The following is a 23,952-nucleotide window of genomic DNA, read 5'->3' as shown; positions in this document are numbered from 1 at the left end:
GGTGCATGGGAGCAAAACAGGTTAAAGGATAAGCAGACTGCACAAAGTTCTGAGAATAGTGCAAGTTTGTTTGGCGAACAAATCACGAGGATGCCATATTGTAGCTATGATAATCCTGGTAATATAACTTTTTTCTTTTGTCAACAAATCCCATAATATCGTAACCAGGCAGCCCAAGTCTCTAAGTGACAAAGAAGCTCTTGATTCATCGAAAGGACCTTAACGGTTTGTGAATAAAGCATGGCTCATAAGGACAACAACACGCAACATTGTATATGACATATATCTCTGAACTAATTAACTAAGACTCAGCAAACAGCCGAAGAAAGACACTCTTCTTTTTGCTGTGACTTTATGGAAGAAACAGACCACAGAAGCACTAAGTCATGCTTGGCAGCGAGACTCCAGGCTCTGACACAAGCCTCTTTCTCAGACTCAACCTTTCTCCACATAAAACAGGGGCTTTGTCCCTCAGTCACAAACAACCAGGAAGGAACAGGAGGCGGGGATACTGGCTCTATCCAATGTATGTGTGTGTGTGTGTGTGTGTGTGTGTGTGTGTGTGTGTGTGTGTGTGTGTGTGTGTGTGTGTGTGGGTGTGTCACATCATAAATCTGCCATCTGGACGGGAGAGAACATACAGCGGCAGTCTTGGCATCAGATGATATCATTACACAACTAGACAGAAGAGAAATATTGAAAACTGATAATAGTGTGTAACGACAATTCTTTGTTTGTTTCTATTCTCACACTGGAGTTATTTTGTGATGATTTACTATTCTGTGTTCTGGCTTTCCACTCGATCGGCCACGTCTTCTTCTACATGCGGTCTATTTTTATAAACAGAGCTTTGACATCTCCCGGAAAAACCCACCTGAGCCTGTCACATCCAGCTATGTTTAGGTTGAGTGAGCGATAAACCTCACAAGGCCACCTCATTAAATGTTCTTTGCTCTCTGGGGCAGACAGTTATTTAGGGCAGGTGACGGACTGGACAAGGAACGGATGTACTACAAGTATTCTGCTTGACTCAGTTATTAAATTAAAAGCTTCTAACATCTGAGTCAACAAACATTAAATTCACTTTTTTGGTTCTGATTGCTAAAAGAAACAAGCTGTTCAGGAAATGTCAAATTGACTTAAACCTAAGCTTAGACTGGGGTCTATGGTGTTTCCCAGAGTGGGCGTCTTGAGTGCGAGCCATGGTTACAAGATTGACTATATCATTGTTTATTTATTGTGCGTCGCTAATGGCTTAATGGACAGGTTTCGGCTGCTGGTGGAAGACAGATATCCATCATTGTCTGCATTCACTGTGGTATTGTGTGTTCACACAATCATATATGTGGAATCATCCCTGTTTACATGAAAACAAGTCAGCCATCCATCAGTGGGGCCAGACCTGCTGGCTGTGCTCTCTCTCCCCACATCAACAGCAGGTTCTCATGTCCCATTAAAATGCCTGCAACCTTTTATTTATTATTTGTCCATCTTAAATATATGATATATGCACATTTTTCAATTTTAGAAGAAAGTTATTTGTTTTCCTTTTCCTTTAACCCCTCATTGAAACCGACAAATTAACAACAATAGGAGGTGAAAACAACCCAAATAATCACGTCCACCCTCTTTCCTCCCATCTCTGCAGCTGGGTTCTTGATGAATCTATTTTTAATGGAATTTCTAATAGGATTCTCTTCTTTCCCCTCTCCATCTGTTACAGTCCGGCTGAACACATGCAACGGGGGATACACAAACACACACACGCATATGCAGAGCTGGGGCTTCCCCCTCGGTTCCTCCATTAACAGCAGGTGTAAGAGACCAATTAGGGTGCTGGGCAGCCTCTGGGAGCTGCACCACGGGCACCGAGGGGTTAATTATATCTGTTCACATCACAACTGGCCAGATGAAATCCTGGCCCGGGTTCAGAGATGAGGATTGACCAAATCAGTGGGGCGTGACTTTAGGCCGACCGGAGACAATACGTGATGGAGATCATTACCATAAATATAATCGAGCCAACACTCACCTTGTCACAGTAATTTAATTGATCATTAATTCATTTTAAACGGTTTGGTGTGGGATTAAAATGGAGATGTATGCACAGACATTCATATGCACAGATATGCATGTGCACACATGAATGCGGACTCGCATACCTGCGCTCGCACAGACGCACACTGATGTGCTGGAAATCATTTGCATGCTAATTTGAAACACATTTTCATTGTGTTTTACGACATCTTCATAGGTAAAAAAAAATCATAATTGAATCCCTCTATTATTTTCCTGTGTCTCTCTGATTGGACAAAAATGCTTTGGTGATACTTTGAGCATCAATCACAGACTAAAAATAATGGCATCGCCATGGGATTCTGCTGACTTGTGTGATTTATCACTGGTCGCCCTTCCCCGCAGAAGTCAACGCTCTTCTGAGTAGAGTGGAAGCATCCTACCACTGCATTCTGTCACACACACACACACACACACACACACACACACACACACACACACACACACACACACACACACACACACACACACACACACATACACACACGCACACACTTAACACAGTCAACTTAAACATGGACACTCATACATAACCAGAGAGCGCTTCTCCCTTTCATGTTCAAATGCCAGAAGCATTAGTTACACACACACACACACACACACACACACACACACACACACACACACACACACACACACACACACACAGTAAATATATATATATATAGCACAGGAACTCACACATTCCTGCTTTACATGCCTGATTGTTTTAGTGGGTCATGAGAATGAGACTGCATGAATGTGTGTCAGTGGAGGAAAAGACAAGAGAAAGAGAGGAGAAAGAGAGCGAGAGAGAGAGAGAGAGAGAGAGAAGAGAAGAGAAGAGAAGAGAGAGGAAAGAAAGAGAGGAGAGAGAGAGAGAGAGAGAGAGAGAGCTCTCTGCTAGCGCAGCTCTGCTCCGCGCTCTCGCTCTCTCCGTCTCTCCTCTCTCTCGCCTCGCCTCGCGCTCGAGCTCTTCCCTACTCCCCTCCTCTCATACTCTCTCCTCTTCTCTCTCTGCTCCTCCTCTTCGTCTCTCTCTCTCTCTCTCTCTCTCTCTTCTCTCCTCTCTCTCCTCTTCTCTCCTCTCGCTCGCTCTCTCCCCCCTCCTTTCCTCTCTCTCTCTCTTCTTCCTCTCTCTCTCTCTCTCTCTCTCTCTCGCGCTCTCTCTCCTCTCGCTCTTCTCTCCCTTCCCTTCTCCTTCTCTCTCCTCCTCTCGTCCTCCCTCTCTCTTCTCGCTCTCTCTCTCTCCCTCTCTCTCTCTCTCTCTCTCTCTCTCCTTCCCTCTCTCTCTCTCCCGCTCCCTCTCTCTCTCTCCCTCTCTCTCTCTCTCTCTCTCTCTCCTCTCCTCCCGCTCTCTCCTCTCTCTCTCTCTCTCTCTCTCTCTCTCTTCTCTCTCTCTCTCTCGCTCTCTCTCTCTCTCCTCCCTCCCCTTCTCTCGTCTCTTCTCCTCTCTCTCTCTCTCTATTCCCTCTCCTCTCTCTACTCTTGAGATAATCTCAGATTATCTAGAGATCCCTCATAACTCTCTCTTCTCTTCTCTCTCTCTCTCTCTCTCTCTCTCCCGATCCCTCTCTCTCTATCTCGCTCCCTCTCTCTCTATCTCCCACTCTAGTCTCTTCTAGCTATCTCTCTCTCTCTCTCTCTCTCTCTCTCTCTCTTTCTCGATATCTCCCTCTCTCTATATCTCTATCTCTCTCTCTCTCTCTCTCTCTCTAAAGATCTCCTCTCTCTCTCTTCTCTCTCTAAGAGAGGAGAAGGGAAATACTCAATTCAGACAACAAATGGTATCTCCTGCCCGCTGGCTCACCAAGAGGCTGTTTCCATGAGCACGCTAACTCTGACCTTGTTCTTGAATAAAACGTGATAACCACACACACATCACTACATTTTTGTAACTGAAGAGGAAACACATGTTTTTTTACAAAGCTCAAACTGAAAGGTGGATTTCATTTGTTCTAAAACTATTTTTATATTCGATTAATCGTTAAAATCAAAAGCAAAACGCAAAACATTTCTCTGGTTTCAGCTTCTTGAATGTAAAGATTATCTTACATTTTTTTTTTTTTATGATAGTGACAATAATCATTAGTTGCATTTCTCAACAATACATATCATCATGATATTTTTGTACCCTTTAGATATATAGGCCTTAATGGCCTTGGCAATGTATGCAGATACTGGACAGATAAGTCACTTTATTTCTGCTAAAATGTCCACCTGCGCTGCTGTTGTATCATTTGATCCTGACTCAGTAGGATCCTTGCTTGTGGCCTAATCTTCCCCTTCTATGCAGTCACTATATAACACATTGTACCATGCAGATACATTCTCCTTTGTATATGTATTACCATACCGCGTCAAGGGCTGGCACTACGTGGACACCGGACTGCTTTCGTTACACAAGTAGCATCATTTATCAACTGGCAACAAGGGCACCGATTTAAAACACACACACACACAGCTTGACTCTCTTGCAGCACAATCGGCTGTTTTAGACTACAGAGAGCAGGAGACGCAGGGTATCTGCTGCTGCGTACATGTTTAATGAGCACACGCTGTCACTCTGTCTAACAGTTAATGGCTCTCTATTCTGCAGCATGAAAGTGAAAGAGAAAGTGCAAGGTGAGCTCTTATCAGGAGAAAGGGGAGAAAAAAATGAGGGAGATAAAGAATAGGAAGGGGGGGATAGTGTGACTCGTGACTACAGAGGCCCAAACCGCCCGCTCAATATCTCACTGTCTGGAACTAAAAAGCACTCCAAGCTCCACTCGGGGCACTCGCACAAGATCAAACAAAGAGCGTGAGAGTTTGACTTAGGGTTGAGGGCGAGGAGAAAACACAAAGAGCTTGAGAAAGAATAACATTAAAGCAAGGTGAAGGACAGAGAGAAACGGAGTGGTAAAAAGAGAATCCAGTGATATTGAGGGAGGCTGGAGTGAGATAAAAAGAAACAGAGGGTTGTGTGTGCTCTCACTGACACAGCAGTGGGAAATCAATGTCAACCTTTAAATGAATCAGCAGTAGTGGATAAGCTATCCCATTCAGGTCGATATTTATTAAACTGCTGCTCTGGTACGTGTTACAGTCAGAAGAATAATGGTCGGGAGACACATCATTTCCGAATGCTCCCCTCTCCCCATGCTTCTCTATTGACATTTTGTCCAGCTTTATGGGAGTGGAGGAAATATCAGAGCATTGATATCTATCAATGTAGAAGAGCAGGGAACGAGGAGAAAAAGTAGATATTTTCTTGTAAATACATACAAGCCTATATGTTCAAGCATGTAGATTTAACAGGAAGGCATGAATTAGATTTCTCACTTCAGTAAGTAAATGTTGAGGTTCACAGTCTATCGTAACTCAAAGAAAACGAAGGCTCTATTAATACTATTTAAACGGTAGCTTCTAAATTGAAGAAAACAAAAGTCAAACACTTTATCCACACACACACACACACACACACACGCACACACATGCACACATGCAAACACATTCACCTCCATCTCCTCCTCCCTGGCATCCCTACGTGGCTACTGTGGTTGGTAACGTGAGCGGGGCTTTAATCTTAATCCCTTTACACGTGCCATCGTCAATCAGGGTTTGGATGCAGATACCTATAGATGCTCAGCCAAGAAGGGGAGGAGACTGTCAGAGTCGTGTCACCTCCACTGTGCATCAAAATACCTCCAACAAACATCAAACGAGCCTCTGACTTTATTAATTTCCCCTCTCCGCCCTGAACGCCTGTCCATCCATCTGCTCTACTGTTAATTCGAACTCTCTTAATTTCTTTCTTATGCACTCACTATGCCCCCCCCCCCCCATCATTTGTCTTGCTGGCACGTTTTGGTTCCCATCATGCGACACTGCTACTGCTGTTAAGGTGAGGGCTGTGCCAGTGTGCCTGTGGGTGTACAGCGTGAGTGTGGAGCGCAGAGATAAAAGGATGTTTGATCCAAATCTGAGCAGACATCATTAGCTCAAAAGAAAAAATTAACAAGTCTCACGAATGAATGTAGGCAAATGGAGAGGCTGGGTGCTCGAGTGTGTGATCATCAGTATTAAGGCGCTGTTACTGAGCCGGGCTTGCTTACAGCAGCTAATGAACAAGGAATCATATTAACTCATGATGTCACACTTATGATTGTGCATGTTTACTACACATTTCACATCACAGTCCAAAGCATAGCCTTTGAAAAGTTTTGGACATAAGTTTTGGACATAAGTTTTTATCCGTGCAGTCACTTGCTTAGGTTGTTTCTGTGTTATATGAACATTTTCGGAGATTTAAACTTTCTTAAGATAAGAGCTGAAGCGGCTAAACAATTAATCGATTAGTCCATCGACAGAAAATGTAAAGGCACCAATTTCGATCATTATGTTGTTGTAATGTTTTAAGGAACAACAGTAGTAGGCTACAGACGTGCTAGCAGCTCTGTAAGGCTTTATTTAGACACAGCAACATGCTGACGTCAGCATGCTAACACACTCACAGTGACAATGCTAACTTTCTGATGTTTTACCATGTTAATCATCTTAGTTTAGCGTGTTAGCATGCTAGCATTAGTCATTAGCTTTGCAGTTATTTAGTCATAAACAAAAGTATCAGACTAGGCATAGGTTAGGCTTTGGTCACTACTTTCTGTCATTTTATAAACTAAAACTGAAAATGATCAAATGAGCAAATAAGCAAACACTCCTTGGTGGTGCATTCAAGGACGCTCCAACATCGGTCATTTGGGTGTCAAAAAGCATTGATTTCATGTTGCAAATTCAAAACCAGAAGATGAACAACAATCAGACAAGACATCGTAGAAAAATATCTGAATTTGATTGCTTGTTGAATAAAAGTGTTGCAATTCCTTTTGATTTTCAAACAAATTGAAAAATCAATGGAGATCAATTAGAAACGCATGAAATCAAACTCCAAAGTTTTGGTAAGCTTTGGATAATATTTGGTGTTGGTAAAACAGCTATGATGGTCTTTTAAAGTTATACTGCACTTAAATGATTTCACCTATTTGAAGCTGATGTACTTGAAAGACTCTTGAGTTGTATCCTCATGATGGTTTGCACTTATTGTAAGTCGCTTTGGACAAAAGCTAAATGTAATGTAATGTAATAATAACATCAACTGGATACTTTCTTTCCTGCCAATCTGATAGTAGAACATTGGTAAAATCTATAAAAAACAACCACAATCTCGTTACCAGGCACACAACACAGACTAATTCAATCAAACCTATCCTCTGCTCCAGGACCAGTAGAACCCAAATGTGATTTCATTGATTTAACACAGAAAAAAGCTTCTCTGGAGCTATAATCAGCGTGTGTATGTGTGTCCGAGTGTGTAATCGGGCTAATTTTCAGTTAGCCTGAGCTAGCCCCAACCTCCTGAGGACAAAGCATGCAGCGTGTTTCTGCAGTTTAGCTGACCTAGTCTGTGAACATTAGTCTGGTTGGATGCTCCACAACACACGGGCCGAGAGAGAGGAGAGAGAAAGAGGCGAATGAATGACATCATTTGCTTTGAGTTGATCTGGGTTCAGCTGGATAGCAGCAGCAGAGCAATATGATATCACACACACACACACGTGCGCGCGCACAGGTCCTGCAGATGTGCGAGTACACCTCCGAGCTGTCGCTTGTATATACTTACATATACTCAGACACATCTTAACTAGGTTCACCCAAATAAGCAGTCTGTGGAGCAATGAACAAGGCGCTGCTCCTTTTCCGTTAAGTGTTAAGTTAAGTGTGTGTTCAGTTTGTGTATGAAGGGAGAGAGGGAGAGAGAGAGAGAGAGAGAGAGAGAGAGAGAGAGAGAGAGAGAGAGAGAGAGAGAGAGAGAGAGAGAGAGAGAAAACAGGGGGGTGGAGGTTGGACATCCCTGGTAACAGCCCCTAAGCAGCAGCATGTCTTATTTCATCGACTTCTTCTCAGAGAGGAAACATGACATTGTAAAGGATTACAAACAAGCTCGCAGTGTGAGACAACTCGCAGGCTCTCCCTCTGGTTGACGGTCATGACAGGGCAAGAAGTACAAGGGGAGGCTTAAAGAGAAAAGAGTCTTAGGAGTAAAGAAAACCACAAGCTCACTTCATGTAAACTGAGCAGACAACATGTGGTTTGGATTCAAGTCCAAATTCAAAGAAGTGCTCGACTGCATTGCCACTAAACTTCTCTGACCAGCCACAATAACACCGAGCCTTAAGGGCGACACATATATACTGCAATGCTGTACCAGCTACAACACTGTAATTTGTGAAATTTTTCAAGGTCACTTCCTCTACGACTTCCTTGGAGGGAGAAGATATTCTATTTTGATACTGTTACACCTGTTTTTCAGGTCAGTCCAACCGACCCACCTCAGTTGTTATCTTTGGCGTTGTCAGCACTTTTCTCGTCACACAGGAAAACAACATGCGAGTAGAAATTGAATTGAGAAATTAAGATTCACAGTTACTTTAGGTTATCAGCACTTTTTATTGTGACCATGAGCTGGACTCAATCTGATCACTTTTGTGATTAATTACTGATCTTACAGTACGCTGCATACCATCACAAATTAAGATGTACAATTGAATTAGTAATTTATGGACTTGATGTACCAGGATTAATTACCCAGGTGCAGGAAAATACATCAAACTTTATTTTCAGTTTTGCATGACCTATATTTCAACTATGAGCTTCTATAACTCATCTGTTTCTCTTTGTCTGCATCTCCTTTTTTGTGATTGCTATACATTTCATGAGGGAAATCCATAAGGGATAAAAGCTTTTAACTGGTTTCACCTCATCAGTGATTCATGAAAGCACTACCCAGTATCTATGGCGGGAGATACCTCTGTGTAATTCTGTGATGTCATCTGTCTGACAATAGTATTCCTGCTAGTGCTTACACAGTACAGTGAATATTATTATTTTTTTAATTATCCACCTATGGCAATTATGCATCTCCATGCTTCAACAGTGATAGTGAACGTTCACAACCACCACACAACACTGCAACGACTAAGTACACATGGAAAAATGTTAGATGTGCAGTAAAAACAATGAGGGGGGATGAGAGGTGACTGGTTTCTCCATATGATAAATATTTAATTATATCTTTACATAGCTGGTTCAGTGGAGCTCAAATCGGCATTACAGCTTTGTTTAAATTCCCTCTGCTACAGTAGTGGTCTCTATTAGAGACCACGGTTATTGTGTTGGGAATAATCCCCTTTGTGTAGGGGGCTCACTAACTGTAGTTCGTCAGTATGCCGGCAGGCATTCAAAAACAAAACATAAGTTTTGGTATTTCTAACTCTTACATAAGGTTTTACTTTTCCCCCCAAAAAATTAACTAGAGCTTTCTTGGAAATAAATCTTAAACTGATGTCATACTGATGTGTCATGCTGCTTTCCTTCTTCCCTGAGTCACCCTCTCCCACCCATAACATTAGCAGCCTTGAAGTATGGCTGCTTCCTCTGCCAGAAAATAAATGACATTAGTGTAGCAGAGCAACATGAGCAATAGTGTCCTGTTCTGACATCTCTGTTGTGTCTCATTCAGCAAACTGATCGCAAACAGCCAACAACATTGGACAACATATATTTATAACATACTCCACAGCACATCAAGCAGAACCACAGTAATCAGGGCAGCTGCTGTGAGCAAAGGACTGTTCCTCATCCTCGCTCCGCCTTTGTTTATTAGCTCTCTCGATGGCTGCGGGCTTACACAGACTGTTGACATTATTCTGGCCTTGATTCCAGAAACTTCCTGTTAAATCCACAGTGTGATTTTCTGTAAATGCCCTCTATTTTAATCTAAATATTCACGTCTAAATGTTCAAAATGAAATGTTTTATAGTTTGACAAACTACACAAGAACCAAAAGCCCCAAAAGCTGGAGTTAAAATATCTCACATGTCAACACACACACACACACACACACACACACACACACACACACACACACACACACACACACACACACACACACACACACACACACACCTCTCTACTTGGTGTCAAGTTTATCCAGTCAGCTGGTGACATGTCAAGTCCAGAGAAACAACATGCAGCTGAGGGAATAGTGGGGGAGGAAGGGTGAGGAGAGGATTAGTTAGTTTTACCGTTGCAGAACTGTAGCAGTGATGAGGTGTCATACAAGCTGCTGTAGCTGGAAAACCCGTCCTCCATTCTCAACCTCTGCTCCGCTCCTCTGGGCTCCCTCTGATATCCACCACTCCTTCGGTCTCTCTCTCTCTCTCTCTCTCTCTCTCTCTCTCTCTCTCTCTCTCTCTCTCTCTGGTGACTCTCCTCCGTTAGTTTATCGTTCACTTGGCGTCCAAGGCGCTCCCTCCATTCACTCTGCACGGGTCAGGCTCCCTGGGTGAATCACCATGGCAACCCATTCACTCCGATTATGTCATGTGAACTCCAACCCCTCTTCTTTTCCACCCCCCTCTCACAAAAAAAGTCCTGAACTACGGCAGAAAGCACTCCCTGCTGAAGAATGACTGCAGCGGACTGCCGGAGGGACACAGTTAAAGTTAGGAGGCTGCTGGTGGTTTTGTTTCCTCCTGTGCTCGTCCTCCCCTCTGTGCTGTTCTCCTCTTGTCCTTCTGTCTTCAGCAGAGGCAGCTGTGTGTCGTTAGCGCTCGCTGATCTCCAGCAGAAAAACAGCTTTAAGAGGGCTTGAGCCGAGAGCGCAGGCAGGCTCTGGCATAGGCAGTTACTGTGTGTGTGTGTGTGTGTGTGTGTGTGTGTGCGCGCGCGCATATGTGTGTCACAGGCTGTGTGTGTGTGTGTGTGTGTGTGTTTAGATAATGCTCGGGACAACCCAGCCTTCCCCTGTCATACAGTGTGGACGAGTCAGAGCGCAGGGGGCTGGGCCTGTCAGATAGATACTCCTCCTCTCGACTGGTGGGAGAGGAGAGAGGAAGAGAGGAAATGAGAAGAGAGGGGAGGAGAAAACAGGAGAGAGGACAGTGAGTGTGTGAGAGAGAGAGAGAAGGGCAGAGGAGAGGAGAGGAGAGGAGAGGAGAGGAAAAAGGGACAGGACAAGGCAAGGGTAGGAGTGGGGAGGAAATAAGAGGAGAGGTGAAAAGAGTAAAGATAAATTAAAGTAGGGGAGAGAACATAAGAGGAGAGGAGAACGAATAAGGGGGAGATGAGAGGACAGGAGAGGACTTTATTATTCTATGGCTCTTACACACACACAGACATAGAGTCACCGATACTGTTCGTAATGGTATGGAGTCACATAGGGACACACCATAACACCCCCCCCATCACCATTTCCTGAACATTGCCAGGGGATCTTCGCTGTGGCTAAACATGATTATCACTCTGTCTGTCTTATCTGCCCCGCTGCAGACTGCGCAGAGACCGAGGCATCCTTAAAACAAGGACAAGAGGGGGAGAGAATGAAAGGGAGACTAGGGGATTGAGGAAAGAGAGAAATAAATGGGATAGAGGGGGAGGGGATGGAGGAGAAAAAGAAAGAGAGAGTGCTTGAGGAGGGTGGGCGGTATAGAGAGAAGGACCAAATTAAAAAGTGAGCCGGGTGGGAGTTTTGTGAGGGGAAAAGGGGGTAACCCTACATTCTTTTAATTCTAACTGGGGGGTTTGTATGTGCGTGTGAGGGGGGCCTCTTTGCATTATTTATAAATCAAGCTTGCAGGAAAAAATCAAAGTCAAAAGACTCTGTGGCCTATATTCATGTGTGAAACATTCCCCCTTTTCTTGCAAGATCACAAGACGGAGCCGACAAATTTACACAAAAGGCAGGGATGCTCTAACAACAGCAGGGGAGAGACCATGAAAGCACACATTTGTTTCTCGCAGTGTTTTTATAGTAGCTCAGCAGGTGTGATATAATCTGTCCATGTGAAGCTCTTTCTGAGCAGGTATCTCTCCTAATAACTTGAATACTTTCTGGTTCAAAGGTGGCCCGACTAGATTTGACCTTTAACAGGAGGATGAAAGGGATGTAGTGAAGCACCTCATGATGGTTGATCACTTTATGGTTCAAGGCCTCCATGTTGTTGACCTCAGCCCTTGTGTTCTCTCCCTCCTCTCCCTCAGGAAAACAATGCACTCTGCTTCACTTATTACACAATAACATCAAGCCACCAATAGATCTACCACACTCAGTAGCAGCCAGGATTATGTGAGAAAACAAAGGTGCTCTTTGTACACCGGTGCTGCATTTGAACACAGCAATAGTTGTTTAGTAAAATCACAAGGATATTACTTTTAAAAACACACAAGAAATTAAGATTACGGTTTGACCTTGACACCATTTGTACACATCGCTCTTTCTCTGCAGCAAATATCCTTATCTACAACTAGAATGTGGAAAAAATGCATTTATTCAGATAATACGAACTGACATTTCAGATGTTTTAAGTCACCAAAACGCCAAAAGAAATCCAGAGTTTTGATTGAGATACAGAAAGGAATTAAATGCAGCTCCACACCCAGACTCCCAGCCACACACACTGTTAACATCCTTTGTGTTTTTGTTCTGAAGACTGCGAGACAGTGATGTTTTGTCTGCAAAGGGTTCAGATTATTGTAAATCTCATTCGCAAATCTCATTCTGGGGCAGATTTGGGATCTAGATTAGGGACAGGTCTGGCTTTTGTGTGTGTCTGTCTGACTATGCACATATGCTCACATGAGAAGAGGCAGCTAAAAACTGGGCTATATTCCCTCCAAAATCCCCCCCATGGGTCCTTAAACCCCACCTACGACCCAGCGGGTGGCAGGTGGTGGGACCGCTGCAGCTCCACCACCCCTCCCCTCTCCCCACCTCCCCATTGTTCCCCCTTTCCACCACCCATCACTGAATCCAGAGGGTGCACACACACCCACGCACACACCGACATTGAAAGTGTAGTGCTGAGTGTGAGGATATCCCACTTCTACTGCAACATGCGATCTGTCTTTACGGGTTTAGAGCTCAAAGCTCTCATAACGTTATTTTCAGCTGCAGTTGGTAAAAATCTCTGAAAATCCACTGTATGCTACCTGCTCTGCACACCAATTCAGACAGATACAGTTTGCAACTAGCTAGCCAAAATTGTGGCGCATAAAGACAAAGAAATAGAAGCTAGACATTTCCCTCAGGAGTACCAAAAACAGTAAATATTGGACTTGCATTCACCAGGTGGCCGTCAACATGATGTTGCTTCGTAACTACTGGATATTTGCCAACAAGTTCACCATATCAACTTAAAAAGTGATGATATTTCAATGTCGTGTCCAAAACTTGTTTCCACTGCCCCGAAGTGACCACAAAAACCTGGCTCCATTTGTATTATTGGTCACATCAGGGCTGCCACCATTGTGCCCCTGAGCAAGGCACTTAACGGCAAGTTGCTCCAGGGAGTCCCTGTAGTTAGTTCACTGCAAGTCGCTCTGGATAAGAGCGTCCGCTAAATAACCTGTAATGTAATGTAAACAAACGTATTTAAATTTCTAATGGAGGTATGAATTTTAGCTAAATGTGTATAAATCTGCATTTGATGCGATGAAAATAACGATAAAGACATGATGTTTTGTAACTTCCATATCATGTAACAAGCAAATATATCTGATACTTATAATGTAAATTTAACGCAACTTCAGGGGAAATTAAGGGGGAAATAAATCTTGAGCCCTGAAAGACATCTGAAAGAGGTTCTGTGACTTGCTGAAATGCATCTTAGTAAGGCTTGGCACCAGGCCTGCTGACTCTGTTGTTACACTTTTGGCTCTCAGGAGGCACATGAAGGTCATATTAAAACTGAGCCCGTTGGTCATTTCTTTTTTCTTTTTTTTATCCTTCCAAAGTCAGAAAAAGAAATTGCTGACATTCGTTTGATCCGCAGATGATCAGTCAGTCTGTCAGTGGGCGAGGATTATACATAATCAAATCCAGGTCAATCCTCTGTATGATCCAGCCACCATCTGTGAGCCTGTCCCGGTTATTGGGCTGTTTTGTGCTTTACACTATGAATTAATCCAACCCGGGGTCTTATTCGTAGAAAAAACTTGTATTTCAAACAAAGTCAGGGGACACGTTATGTACAGTCAGTCAAGCTGAACAGCTAAATACAATATACAAATCTTTAGGAAGAAAACTAATCTAAATGTTTTTAGGCAGTTAAACACAACCGTATGCTAGTACCAGTTGTACTAAAGTTTTAAAAGGGTTCCTTAAATGTCCATGTCAAGATTTAAGGACGTAAGACCACAAACATTACTAACTTGACACTGGATATAAGAGTTCATGAATGCAACCCATGTGAAACATAACGTGTACAATCTGAAATGTGAATATAGCAGTAGGTAGCAAAGGTCACCTAATATGAGCCTGTGGCAAGGCAAAGAGGATAAGCTAACAGGAAAGAGCCATATAAGTGTTATTCATTTATTTCCCTGGTGATAACACTCACATGAAGTCATGAGTTCAACAGTCCGGTCATTATGTCAACTTTAAAATGTAACAATGAAAGACTGCAGGGCTGGTACAAATTTAAACCTAAAATATGTTTGTAGCCATAGTGCTATAGCCTCGAGGTTGACAATTTGTGTAAAACAATTTGTCTCAGCAATTTAAATCGGTTGCCATGAACTTCGGTACACACACTCGCGCCGTCATTAAGTCAAAATTAAAATTTGTCCACAACTTTGATTATTTAAATACCTTTCCATACAATCCAATCAGCCTCAGCTGCATTTGTGTTTAGTTATTTTTTCAAATCTACAGCTAGTATATATTTTTTCATGATACTAAAATGTCCAACTTACCCCATCAGGAGCATTAATGTTTTGTCTTTTCGTACCATATCCTACCTTAGGCTTTCGCCAATAAAAGATCAACACTAAAGGTGAGACATCTGACATCTCATAACAGAAAAGTGCTATTGAAGCACAAGAAGAGGCCAAACCAGCAGAGGATGTAATACTGTCTGTGACTGACAGGCTCACTTTTTCTAATAACTGCCTTGACAGGAGAGCAGAGATAACAGACTGGGGGAGATCGATCGAATGTGAGAGGAGAGAGTAAATCAGCTGAGTGAATGTTGAAAACACATTATTTCTCACCTGCTGGAGAAAATAACTTGTCATTTCTAATACAAGTTTATCAAATTAGGCGTCGCGTCCAGATTAAAACACATTTATGACACCGAATTATGATCTTTACACTTCATATCGGACATTATTAGCTCCAAGAATCTAACGTAAAGAGACTGCCTACGTACTGGGTGTCAGTGATTTCAGTTGATGATTAGCTTATCAAGTCTAGACTGAAGAATAAAACTGACATGACACTATTTTCTGTGTGTGTGTATGTGTGTGTGTGTGTGTGTGTGTGTGTGTGTGTGTGTGTGTGTGTGTGTGTGTGTGTGTGTGTGTGTGTGTGTTTTAATCAACTACAACCTATAAGGAAGAGGTGTCTTTGTCATCATGAATTATGTGGAGGAAATGTGACCTACTTTCAATGGGGGAGAATCCAACGGAGTGATAATGATAATCAAAGTGGTTTGTTCTCAGCTCTGCTTCAGAACAAACCAGAAGAGGTGGCATGACACCGAATATGAGAACTCTAATAGATGCTGGATTCAAACCTGATTCATGATCTGTAATTTATCCCAGTAAATCCTCTATCCTCTTACCTGTAATCAGTATTACATCATTACTGTAGGAAGCTAAATAAGACTACAGAGTCACAAGTCTACAGTCACATTAGCGGTTCTGTGAAGCTAAATGCTAATTTAGCATGCTGACAACCTCATAATGGCACTGCTAACATGTTGATGTTCAGCAGTTATAATGTTTAACATGTTCACAATCTTAGTTAGCTGGCTTACACTTGCTAGTTAGCACTGAGGCTGATGGGAATGTCATTAGTTTTGCAGGTATTTGGTCATAAACCAAAGCACTGGACAAATAGACGCTAGATTAAAGGTCAGAGGGTCATTAAAGTTATTACAATTCATCCAGAAGTGGACATGAATATGTGCTTAACTACAAATGTCAACCTGCTGGTAACGTTACAAGAAAAGTCAGGGGATTTATTGTCTGGGGGCCACGAATGTCTGCACCGAATGTCATGGCACTCCATCCAATAGTTGTTGCTATCTATAAAGCCGACAGCATGGCTAACATTGTCCCGTATAGAATATCATAAAGTATGTAAAAATGTATCAATACTTTATTGCGCCATCCGTTGCACCAAACTCTACTTCTAAAATGTAATATTTTGAATTACCCAAGGAAAACAGTCAACTGAAAAAGACTGTATAGCATATGTGTAATAATGTGTAATTGTAATATCAGTGCAGAGAAACAAGGCTTCAGGATGAAGGCAAAAAGCAGATACACACTGCTGTGCACTTCCACACAAGCAATGCCAAATAATGATGTTATGGTTCAGGAAAACTGGGTCATCACTTCTCCACAGTCTTTTGGTTATAGCCTCTAAGAGTATTATGCATGTAGAAATCCCCTGCCAGACTCACTAATATCTACAAAGACCCACATTTATGAATTTTAGAGAAAGATGGAGTCGTGGGAATGTATTTTGTAAGTCTCACTGTCGTGCGATGATGCATTTTTAATATTTTAACAGAAATACTGAATAACCTACAATTGGATCACTCTTTCATCTTAATAACAACATTGTCCGGGTAATTAATTGATAATTGATTAATGCTTAATCAGCACTTAAATGCGCATAAAGACTATTGGATTCAACGTGAAGGATATTGAAAGTGCGGCTCAGGCGTAAAAAGAAAGAAGTCCTTTCTCCTGTGAAGTCTCTATGAATGCTTTGTTAGGACAGACTTTATAGCAGAGAGACAAAGACGGCACGTGAGTGGAGAAGAGGAGAATCTGCTTTTGGGCTGTAAATAGCTTTTAATCCTGAGTCTGTGGAGCAGCGTTACATGCCCTACAGCAGATCCTCTTTTCTGTTGTTGTGAAATATCTCACTCTGTCACTCACAGCACTCAAGAGTTCACCAAACCACTACTGGTATATTATAGTATCATATATCCTATGTCTTGTATTTCCCCCTATAGCACAGGTTCATTGGTAACACTTTAATTTGACTGACCATTACATTTGTTCAGTACTAGAATATTTGACTCAAGCAAATGTACTGTTACTTTAAAGGAAATGTACTCAAGTAAAAGTAAAATTAGGCTACGTGTGCAAAATTGTACCTGGATAAAAGTAAAAGGTAGGTCAGTTAAAATGTAAACGTTACTGCGTCACATTTTTAAAGGGGGGGGGGGGGGGGGGTAGTATATTATGATGATAATGTTATTGATATTACATTTAAGAATACCTTTAGGCTGCAAAATAATGTGCATTAACATTTATACACTAGTGCATAGGTCTTCAACAGGGGGTCCACGGAGGTACTGCAGGGGGGTTGCGAAATTGTTTGTAGATAAAAAAAAACAAAACTATTTTTTAAATAAAGTTTTTTTTTTTCTGTACAAATTTGTTTTTGCTTTGCCATTCACATTCCCTCCTCTGCTGTACTTCTCGAAGGGCGGCGACACACACCTACAGTCAGAGACAGAGTGGAGGAAAGGAGAGGGGTGAACTAAATTAAATTAGTTTTTACCTCTTCAAGCCTCTTCTATACAATATATACAGTAGGGGGTCCCTGCACTACGCCAAGGACCAGTTTGGGGGTCCTTGGCCCGAAAAACATTGAAGACCCCTGAACTAGTGGAACAACATCACGACTCCCCTGGATGGGAACCAACAATAAATTCCTTTATTATAGAATAATATCTGCAGCCTGTGCACACAACTGAAACGATTATAAAAATACAACCGTTCCCAGTGCAGCCCTGAAAGAATTAAGCAGAAACAAGACGACAATACTCAGACAATTGGAATATAATATTCATCATTACAGTTACAAAAGTACAATCTACTGAACAACTGTTGCATTTTCATTATCTTTAGAATGAGCCCTTCATATCTACATAAGGGAGTCTTCTTCATGGATGGATACAGAGAACTGGATACAGAGAACTGGATACAGAGAACTGGATACAGAGAACTGGATACAGCGCTGGCGGTCAGTGGCGCATGAAGCCAAAAAAGTTTGACTTCCAAATATGAAATTATCCAAGACTTCCGGTGATGTTCCGCATCCATGGGGCCCAAGAAGAAAGCACACTAGCTTTACCTTTATTCCTCCATCCAAGCCGCTCCGTCTCGGCCTTATTCACATGACTCGGCTATTAGTACATTTTACAACCTTTAGGATCTAATTATGTAAATACGAGCTATTCAAGTGTTCGCACTGGTAAGTTGATTTACCTAAACAAACATTATCAGTTCCAGATGTCTCTTTCTCAATGTACAAGTTTATGGGAAAAAGTTATTTTTGGGGCCGATGGTATCCTGCGACAGACCTGTAAATTGTAATTTCGGTTTAGCCACTATCTCAAATTGGCTTCATAGCCCGGCTCTTCCAAGAGTGTTGGTCTTCTTACATGGAGTTTAACTGTGTTACACTCAACAGTTTAAAAAAAAGTAAATATTTGGGTGAAACTGAGTATCATGCCATTTAATGGTGTTCATCTTCCAAACATAGAATTCCTTATAAGGTGAACATGTAAACTTATCAGCCTCAGTGGTTTGTGTACAAAATGTGACCCAGTTTCAAGAGTAGTTCCACCAAAACCCATCTCCCACACACAACACTTCATTTTCACAATGTGCTTTTCAGAGATGACAGAATCACCTTTTACTGAACTCAACCAGTAGTCAAGTCGTTTTATATACATATAGCTCAAAATCACAAATCGTACATTTGCTTTAAAGGGCTTTATGGTCTGTAAAGCATACAACACCCTTGAAAGGAAAAACTCCTTAAAGAAATCCCTTAATGGGGGGAAAAAATGAAAGAAACTGCAAGAAAAGGCAAAAGAGCTGAGCTCTTTCTTCCAGGATGGAGTGGGCATACATGCAATAGATATTGTATATGTGCAGAGAGCAGGATTAGATTTTCAGAGAGCACACATGCAGACACTTTGAGGGGACTGACATGAAAAGATTAGCAGGCAGGCTTGAAAAGAAGCAGATGGACAGAGAGAGAAATACTCTTTCTGACATGGACAATGTGCCAGTAAAGGGGATCTACCGTATTATTCTGCACACAAGTATGGCACTCATAACACCATGGCACCATATCAAATCATATTGTAGGTTTTACCTGAGCCTTCATTGCTTCATCAACCTTTCATACCTCTTTCCGCCTCCTTCCTCTCTGCCTGACCTCCCCGCCTTTACACTAATGATGCCATGGAAGTGAGGAAGAAGGTTTACAAACCACACCGACTTCTTTACATCTAATCTATATGTTAATGAGACATAACTTGGAAGAATATGTAGAACGGGATTGTTGTAATTCAGCAGTCAGTAACTCATAGAAATATACTAATGTGGTTGAAGTGTACGGCCATTAAAAAGCAGAAAAAAGCACTTTGTAGGTCAGTGGGAGACACCGCAATTTGTCAACCCTTTACTACTGTGAAAACGGTCCATTTATTTAATACACCTGATCTCTACCATGAAAATTCGACACAGTTATGGTGTGTGGACACACACTGTGTATCCCAGAGTGTGTAGGGCTGTGTGTTCTCTCAAGCGACGTCAACATTAATCACATCTGACTTGGTCGCTGAAACATCCATGTACACCCTTCCCCCCTATCTCCTGAACAACCAGGAACTCTGCTACTCTTTCCCTCCATACAAGCCTACACACATACTGTATATACTGGACAGTAAATATGCTGATCCATTACATGTTATTCTTTTGCTTTACTGTTCTTTTTCCTGTTTCTTCCTGCACTTGCGTGTCTCTCCTCTCCTGTTCCTTTCAAAGTCACAGCAACTCCCCAATCGATATACATCCTAAAATAAACTCTGCTGAGGAAATCTGGTGTCTGCTGCAGACTCTACTTCAACGCATGCTCTTCCCTGTGTGTGTGTGTGTGTGTGTGTGTGTGTGTGTGTGTGTGTGTGTGTGTGTGTGTGTGTGTGTGTGTGTGTCTCAAAACTGCAGGTAGCTGTGCTCAAACCTGTGTGCCAAATGACCCATTTCCAGCCAGTCTGTTAACATGAGGAATAGGTTTAACATCAGCAAAGCTACTTGTCCTTAATTTCAGGGCACAGATGGAGGGCTGACGTCAGCGGGCCATGATGCTGTCTTCCTGTCTCCTGACTCTGGCATGCACACACACGCACACGCACACGCACACGCACACGCACACACACACCATGTATTGCAGGCGGTGGCAACTTCATGCTGATGGCTTTTCAGCCACATAAAGACACGTCAGCTCCCATTGATGCCAGCGATGCTTTTCATTTTTCACCAAATTGATCTCTTTGGAGACAGCCACCGCCTCACTCCTCGTCCCTCCCATCTCTACCTCTTTATTCCTTAGCTTCCATCTTCCTTACTCCTCTTTCATTTCCCTTCTTTTGTCTTATATAATTTAATCCACGTTTGCACCTAATTTATTTTTGCATCCCAAACACTTTTTGTTTTACTATTTAACTTCATGACCCTGTGGTTTTCCTTCACACTATTATCAGGAACACCATTCATAAAATATGCTAATACTGCCACCTGCAGGACATATACGGAACTGCTGATATTTATTATCATGACATCTCATCTTATTATCTATTTATTATTAAAATAAAGAAAGCTCACTTTGGAACTGAAAAAGTAAAATCCAACTCTCACTATCAAGTCTTTGTGTTGTTTTGTTTCTTGTGATCCTAAATACCACACAGTAGCAATAGAGCTTTATTACAGTTTGACAAGGCTGTTTAACCTAATTAACCATTACCATGTCGGATTTGAATATTTAACTAAGTGTGATACAGACAGACAGGTAGAATATTGACTTAACTGTTCTCAAACAGTGTGAAAAATGTTTGTTTTTTTTCTTCGTACTGTGTCATTTTTTAAATCAATTTGTTGAGTTGAAGGCGTTCTCGATGTCAATGAGTTAGCTTTCAGTTTTTAATGTAATTTCCTGGAAAATCCATTAAAGTATGATATAATAGATAACGGGGGTGTGGTCAGCAGCCCCTCAAATTAAATAACCACAACCTTGGCAGTTGTTGCCAATTAACAACATCAAATAGTTTCTATACCGCTGAGTCATGTTTGATTAATCTGAGAAGGGAATCACGCATGGACTGAGGCAGAGAGGAAAGGAAACAGGAAAGAAAGAGGAGATAAAAGGACAGGGAGAGATGAGGTAGATAGAGGAAAGGGGTAAGAGACTGAAATGTAAGTGAGTGAGTGAGTGAGTGAGTGAAAGAACAAGACAAGGGGAAACTTTCTATTTATAACTAATTGTTATAGTAGGGGCCTCTATTTCTCTCTCAGCTTGCTGCACTTGTGGGAAATGACCCTTCACTTAAATGCTTAGCTGCACACACACACACACACACACACACACACACACACACACACACACACACACACACACACACACACACACACACACACACACACACACACACACACACATGCCGAGCAGACCCTCTCGTGCATACACAAGCAGAGGTGTGGGCTCGTGTCACATGACTTGGACTCGTCGATTCACAAATTTGACGACTTTAGATTCGACTTGACAAAATAAAAGAAAGAATTGCAACTCGGCTTGGACTTCAACCCCGGTGACATTAATTCCCCAGATCCTCCTTGTTCGATAGCTGAAATAGTTTGAAAGGTGACAATCCGAAAGCATCTAATCAAGTTGCAGGAGAGAACCATGAGAACTAAAGATAATTTAGTTTGCGTACAAAAACTTCTTGGTGGTCAACAAAAGACAAATTGCAGTATGCAAACTGTGCGTGTCGAGATTAGCAAAGAACGCATTATGACTTGTATAGTACTTTAAACTTAAAGTTTAGGACTTGGGACTTGAGCGCATTACTTGGTTCCACCTCTGCACACAACACATGTTTATAGCATTTTCCCCCTCTACAACCCTGGAACATCTAGGTCACATGCAGCTCTGTTGTATCCACAAATATGTCTCACATGATCACTGGGAGAGACAGCCTTCCTACATCCACCTTTACAAACGGCCACTCTCCTTCCCTTGCTTCTCTGCATGTCTCTGATTAAAATCTCTGCAGCATCATTCTGCAATATTTTCATGAAACCAGAGGGATTTTTCCATAAGTCTCCATATAAGGGCCCAAACTGAACCAGCTCCTCTTTGCAGCTGAATACCTCCTGGGTGAGCTGTCCCAGTGGAGGGCTCAGACTAAAACAGGATGGGCCGAGAGACCCCCTCCCCTAAAACATACACAAACAGACGCAGACGCACAAATCCAAACAATTAACAAGCATGTAGGCACAGATAAGCACTTCATCTCTTGAACACAGACGTTAGAGTACACGCTCTTTGCTTTTTCTTACCCATTGGTAGCCCCTCACAGTCAGACATGGCCACAGAGAGAAGAGGACCAGGACAGTGTCTTCTCTTGGCAAGCTTGTTGCTTCTTCTAACTGTGCCTCCTTGTTTTTACTACAGTATCTCTGGTCAAACTCTGTTTTAGGCTCTACGCTGTCACATACTCTCTCTCTCTGTTTAGCTTACTTTACTTTCTATCTCCTTGTCCTCCCCCCTCTCTGGACAAGCTGACCAGTGGCCAGTGGACATGCCAGTCAAACATCCCACACGGTGCTATTGGATACTAAATTTGTAACTAACAGTCCTCCCATGGGATATTGTTTCCCTTATATATGGCAGGCCTCCTTGGGTATGATTTCATTGACTTCTCCTGTATACATGTCTACACATGTCTCACAATTAAAAGTAAAGAAACAAAAAGAAATCTGTTTTCTTTTTCACACAGCCTGCAACAAAACAACAAACACACACAAACTCACCATTACATTGTTGTTTTCAGTAAACTTCTCTCTGTATCCCTTGAGTCTGAACAGAAAACACAGACAGTTCTAGTAAACTTGCTATCCCTTGAGGGACAGGTTGGCCAAACCCTGGCATTACTCTAGAAAAGCTCTTGGCAGTAGTAGCTTTTGTTTCCTGAAGGGGGCGCTTGTGTCTCATTGAATAGTAGCTTGTTCACGTCAGGAGAAATCCTTTGTTGTCTCCAGTTTCTCAAGTGTCTGGATACCAAGACATTTCCAGGGTCAAGTGACTCTGTACTCCAGACTGCAATTCTGACAGCTAAACTTAATCACAATGGTCTGTTTTATTTCCAATAAACAGGCCAGAGGCCATGTTTCCGAGCAGTTGCATATGCTGCCAATTTCTACCAAACTCGGAAAAACAGAAAGAAAGTTTTTCTCTGTGCCGCTAAAGAGAAAACCTTCTTTCCAGCATGAAGCTAAGACGCAACATAAAGAAGAATCCACGAAGGAGAAAAGGCAGGGGAATCAAATCACAGCCAGCTTCGTCTCTCTTTCTAAATCCTTTTCATAACGGAGGAGACAAAGAAAAGTGCTCGCCAGACACTTCATAATGCTGTACAGATTATTGGCCCAATTGAGCGCACAAATGTTCCTCAGAACATACTTAAGCTTGTCGCCAACCTCTCCAAACCCTCATTCCTGAATTACTTTTCAGCTTACTCAGCGGACCCTTTGTCCCTGGACTGGGAGGATTATCACGAGGCAGAGGTCCAGCATGTGACTTTGTGGGGTCAGGCTTGTCCAGCAGGAACAGTGTCAGAAGTTAGGATTTAGTGCCAGTGACAAAGGTTATCTTGAGATTTTGAGAGAACACAGGGGATGAGATGTTGGAGGGTTTCTTGCTCCGTTATCTGTCCTGTCAGTGACCACCCCCAATTCAACACAGCACCCCAGCCTTCACAC

The 23,952-nt window shown here is 42.3% G+C and overlaps 1 protein-coding gene across 8 annotated transcripts in view; it reads right to left on the bottom strand.

Annotated features, from left to right (window-relative positions):
* The window catches only part of eml1 (EMAP like 1), a 54,182-nt gene extending 31,479 nt beyond the window's left edge, over window positions 1-22,703 (bottom strand). For 5 of the 8 annotated variants that reach the window (XM_029461083.1, XM_029461084.1, XM_029461085.1 and 2 more), the window contains exon 1: window positions 10,182-10,795. In XM_029461083.1, the coding sequence (XP_029316943.1) occupies window positions 10,182-10,248 (67 nt within the window). In that variant the 5' untranslated portion in view covers window positions 10,249-10,795. Of the gene's footprint in view, window positions 1-10,181; window positions 10,796-22,530 lie in introns of those variants that run through there. The other 3 variants (XM_029461090.1, XM_029461091.1, XM_029461088.1) reach the window with 2 other exon arrangements.
* Window positions 22,704-23,952: the final 1,249 nt, after the last annotated feature.

The sequence above is a fragment of the Cottoperca gobio genome, chromosome 22, assembly GCF_900634415.1.
Source record: "Cottoperca gobio chromosome 22, fCotGob3.1, whole genome shotgun sequence".
In the NCBI taxonomy this organism is placed as follows: Eukaryota; Metazoa; Chordata; class Actinopteri; order Perciformes; family Bovichtidae; genus Cottoperca; species Cottoperca gobio.
The sequence above is the reverse complement of the archived record's forward strand: the minus strand, read 5'-3'. Positions and strand labels throughout refer to the sequence as shown.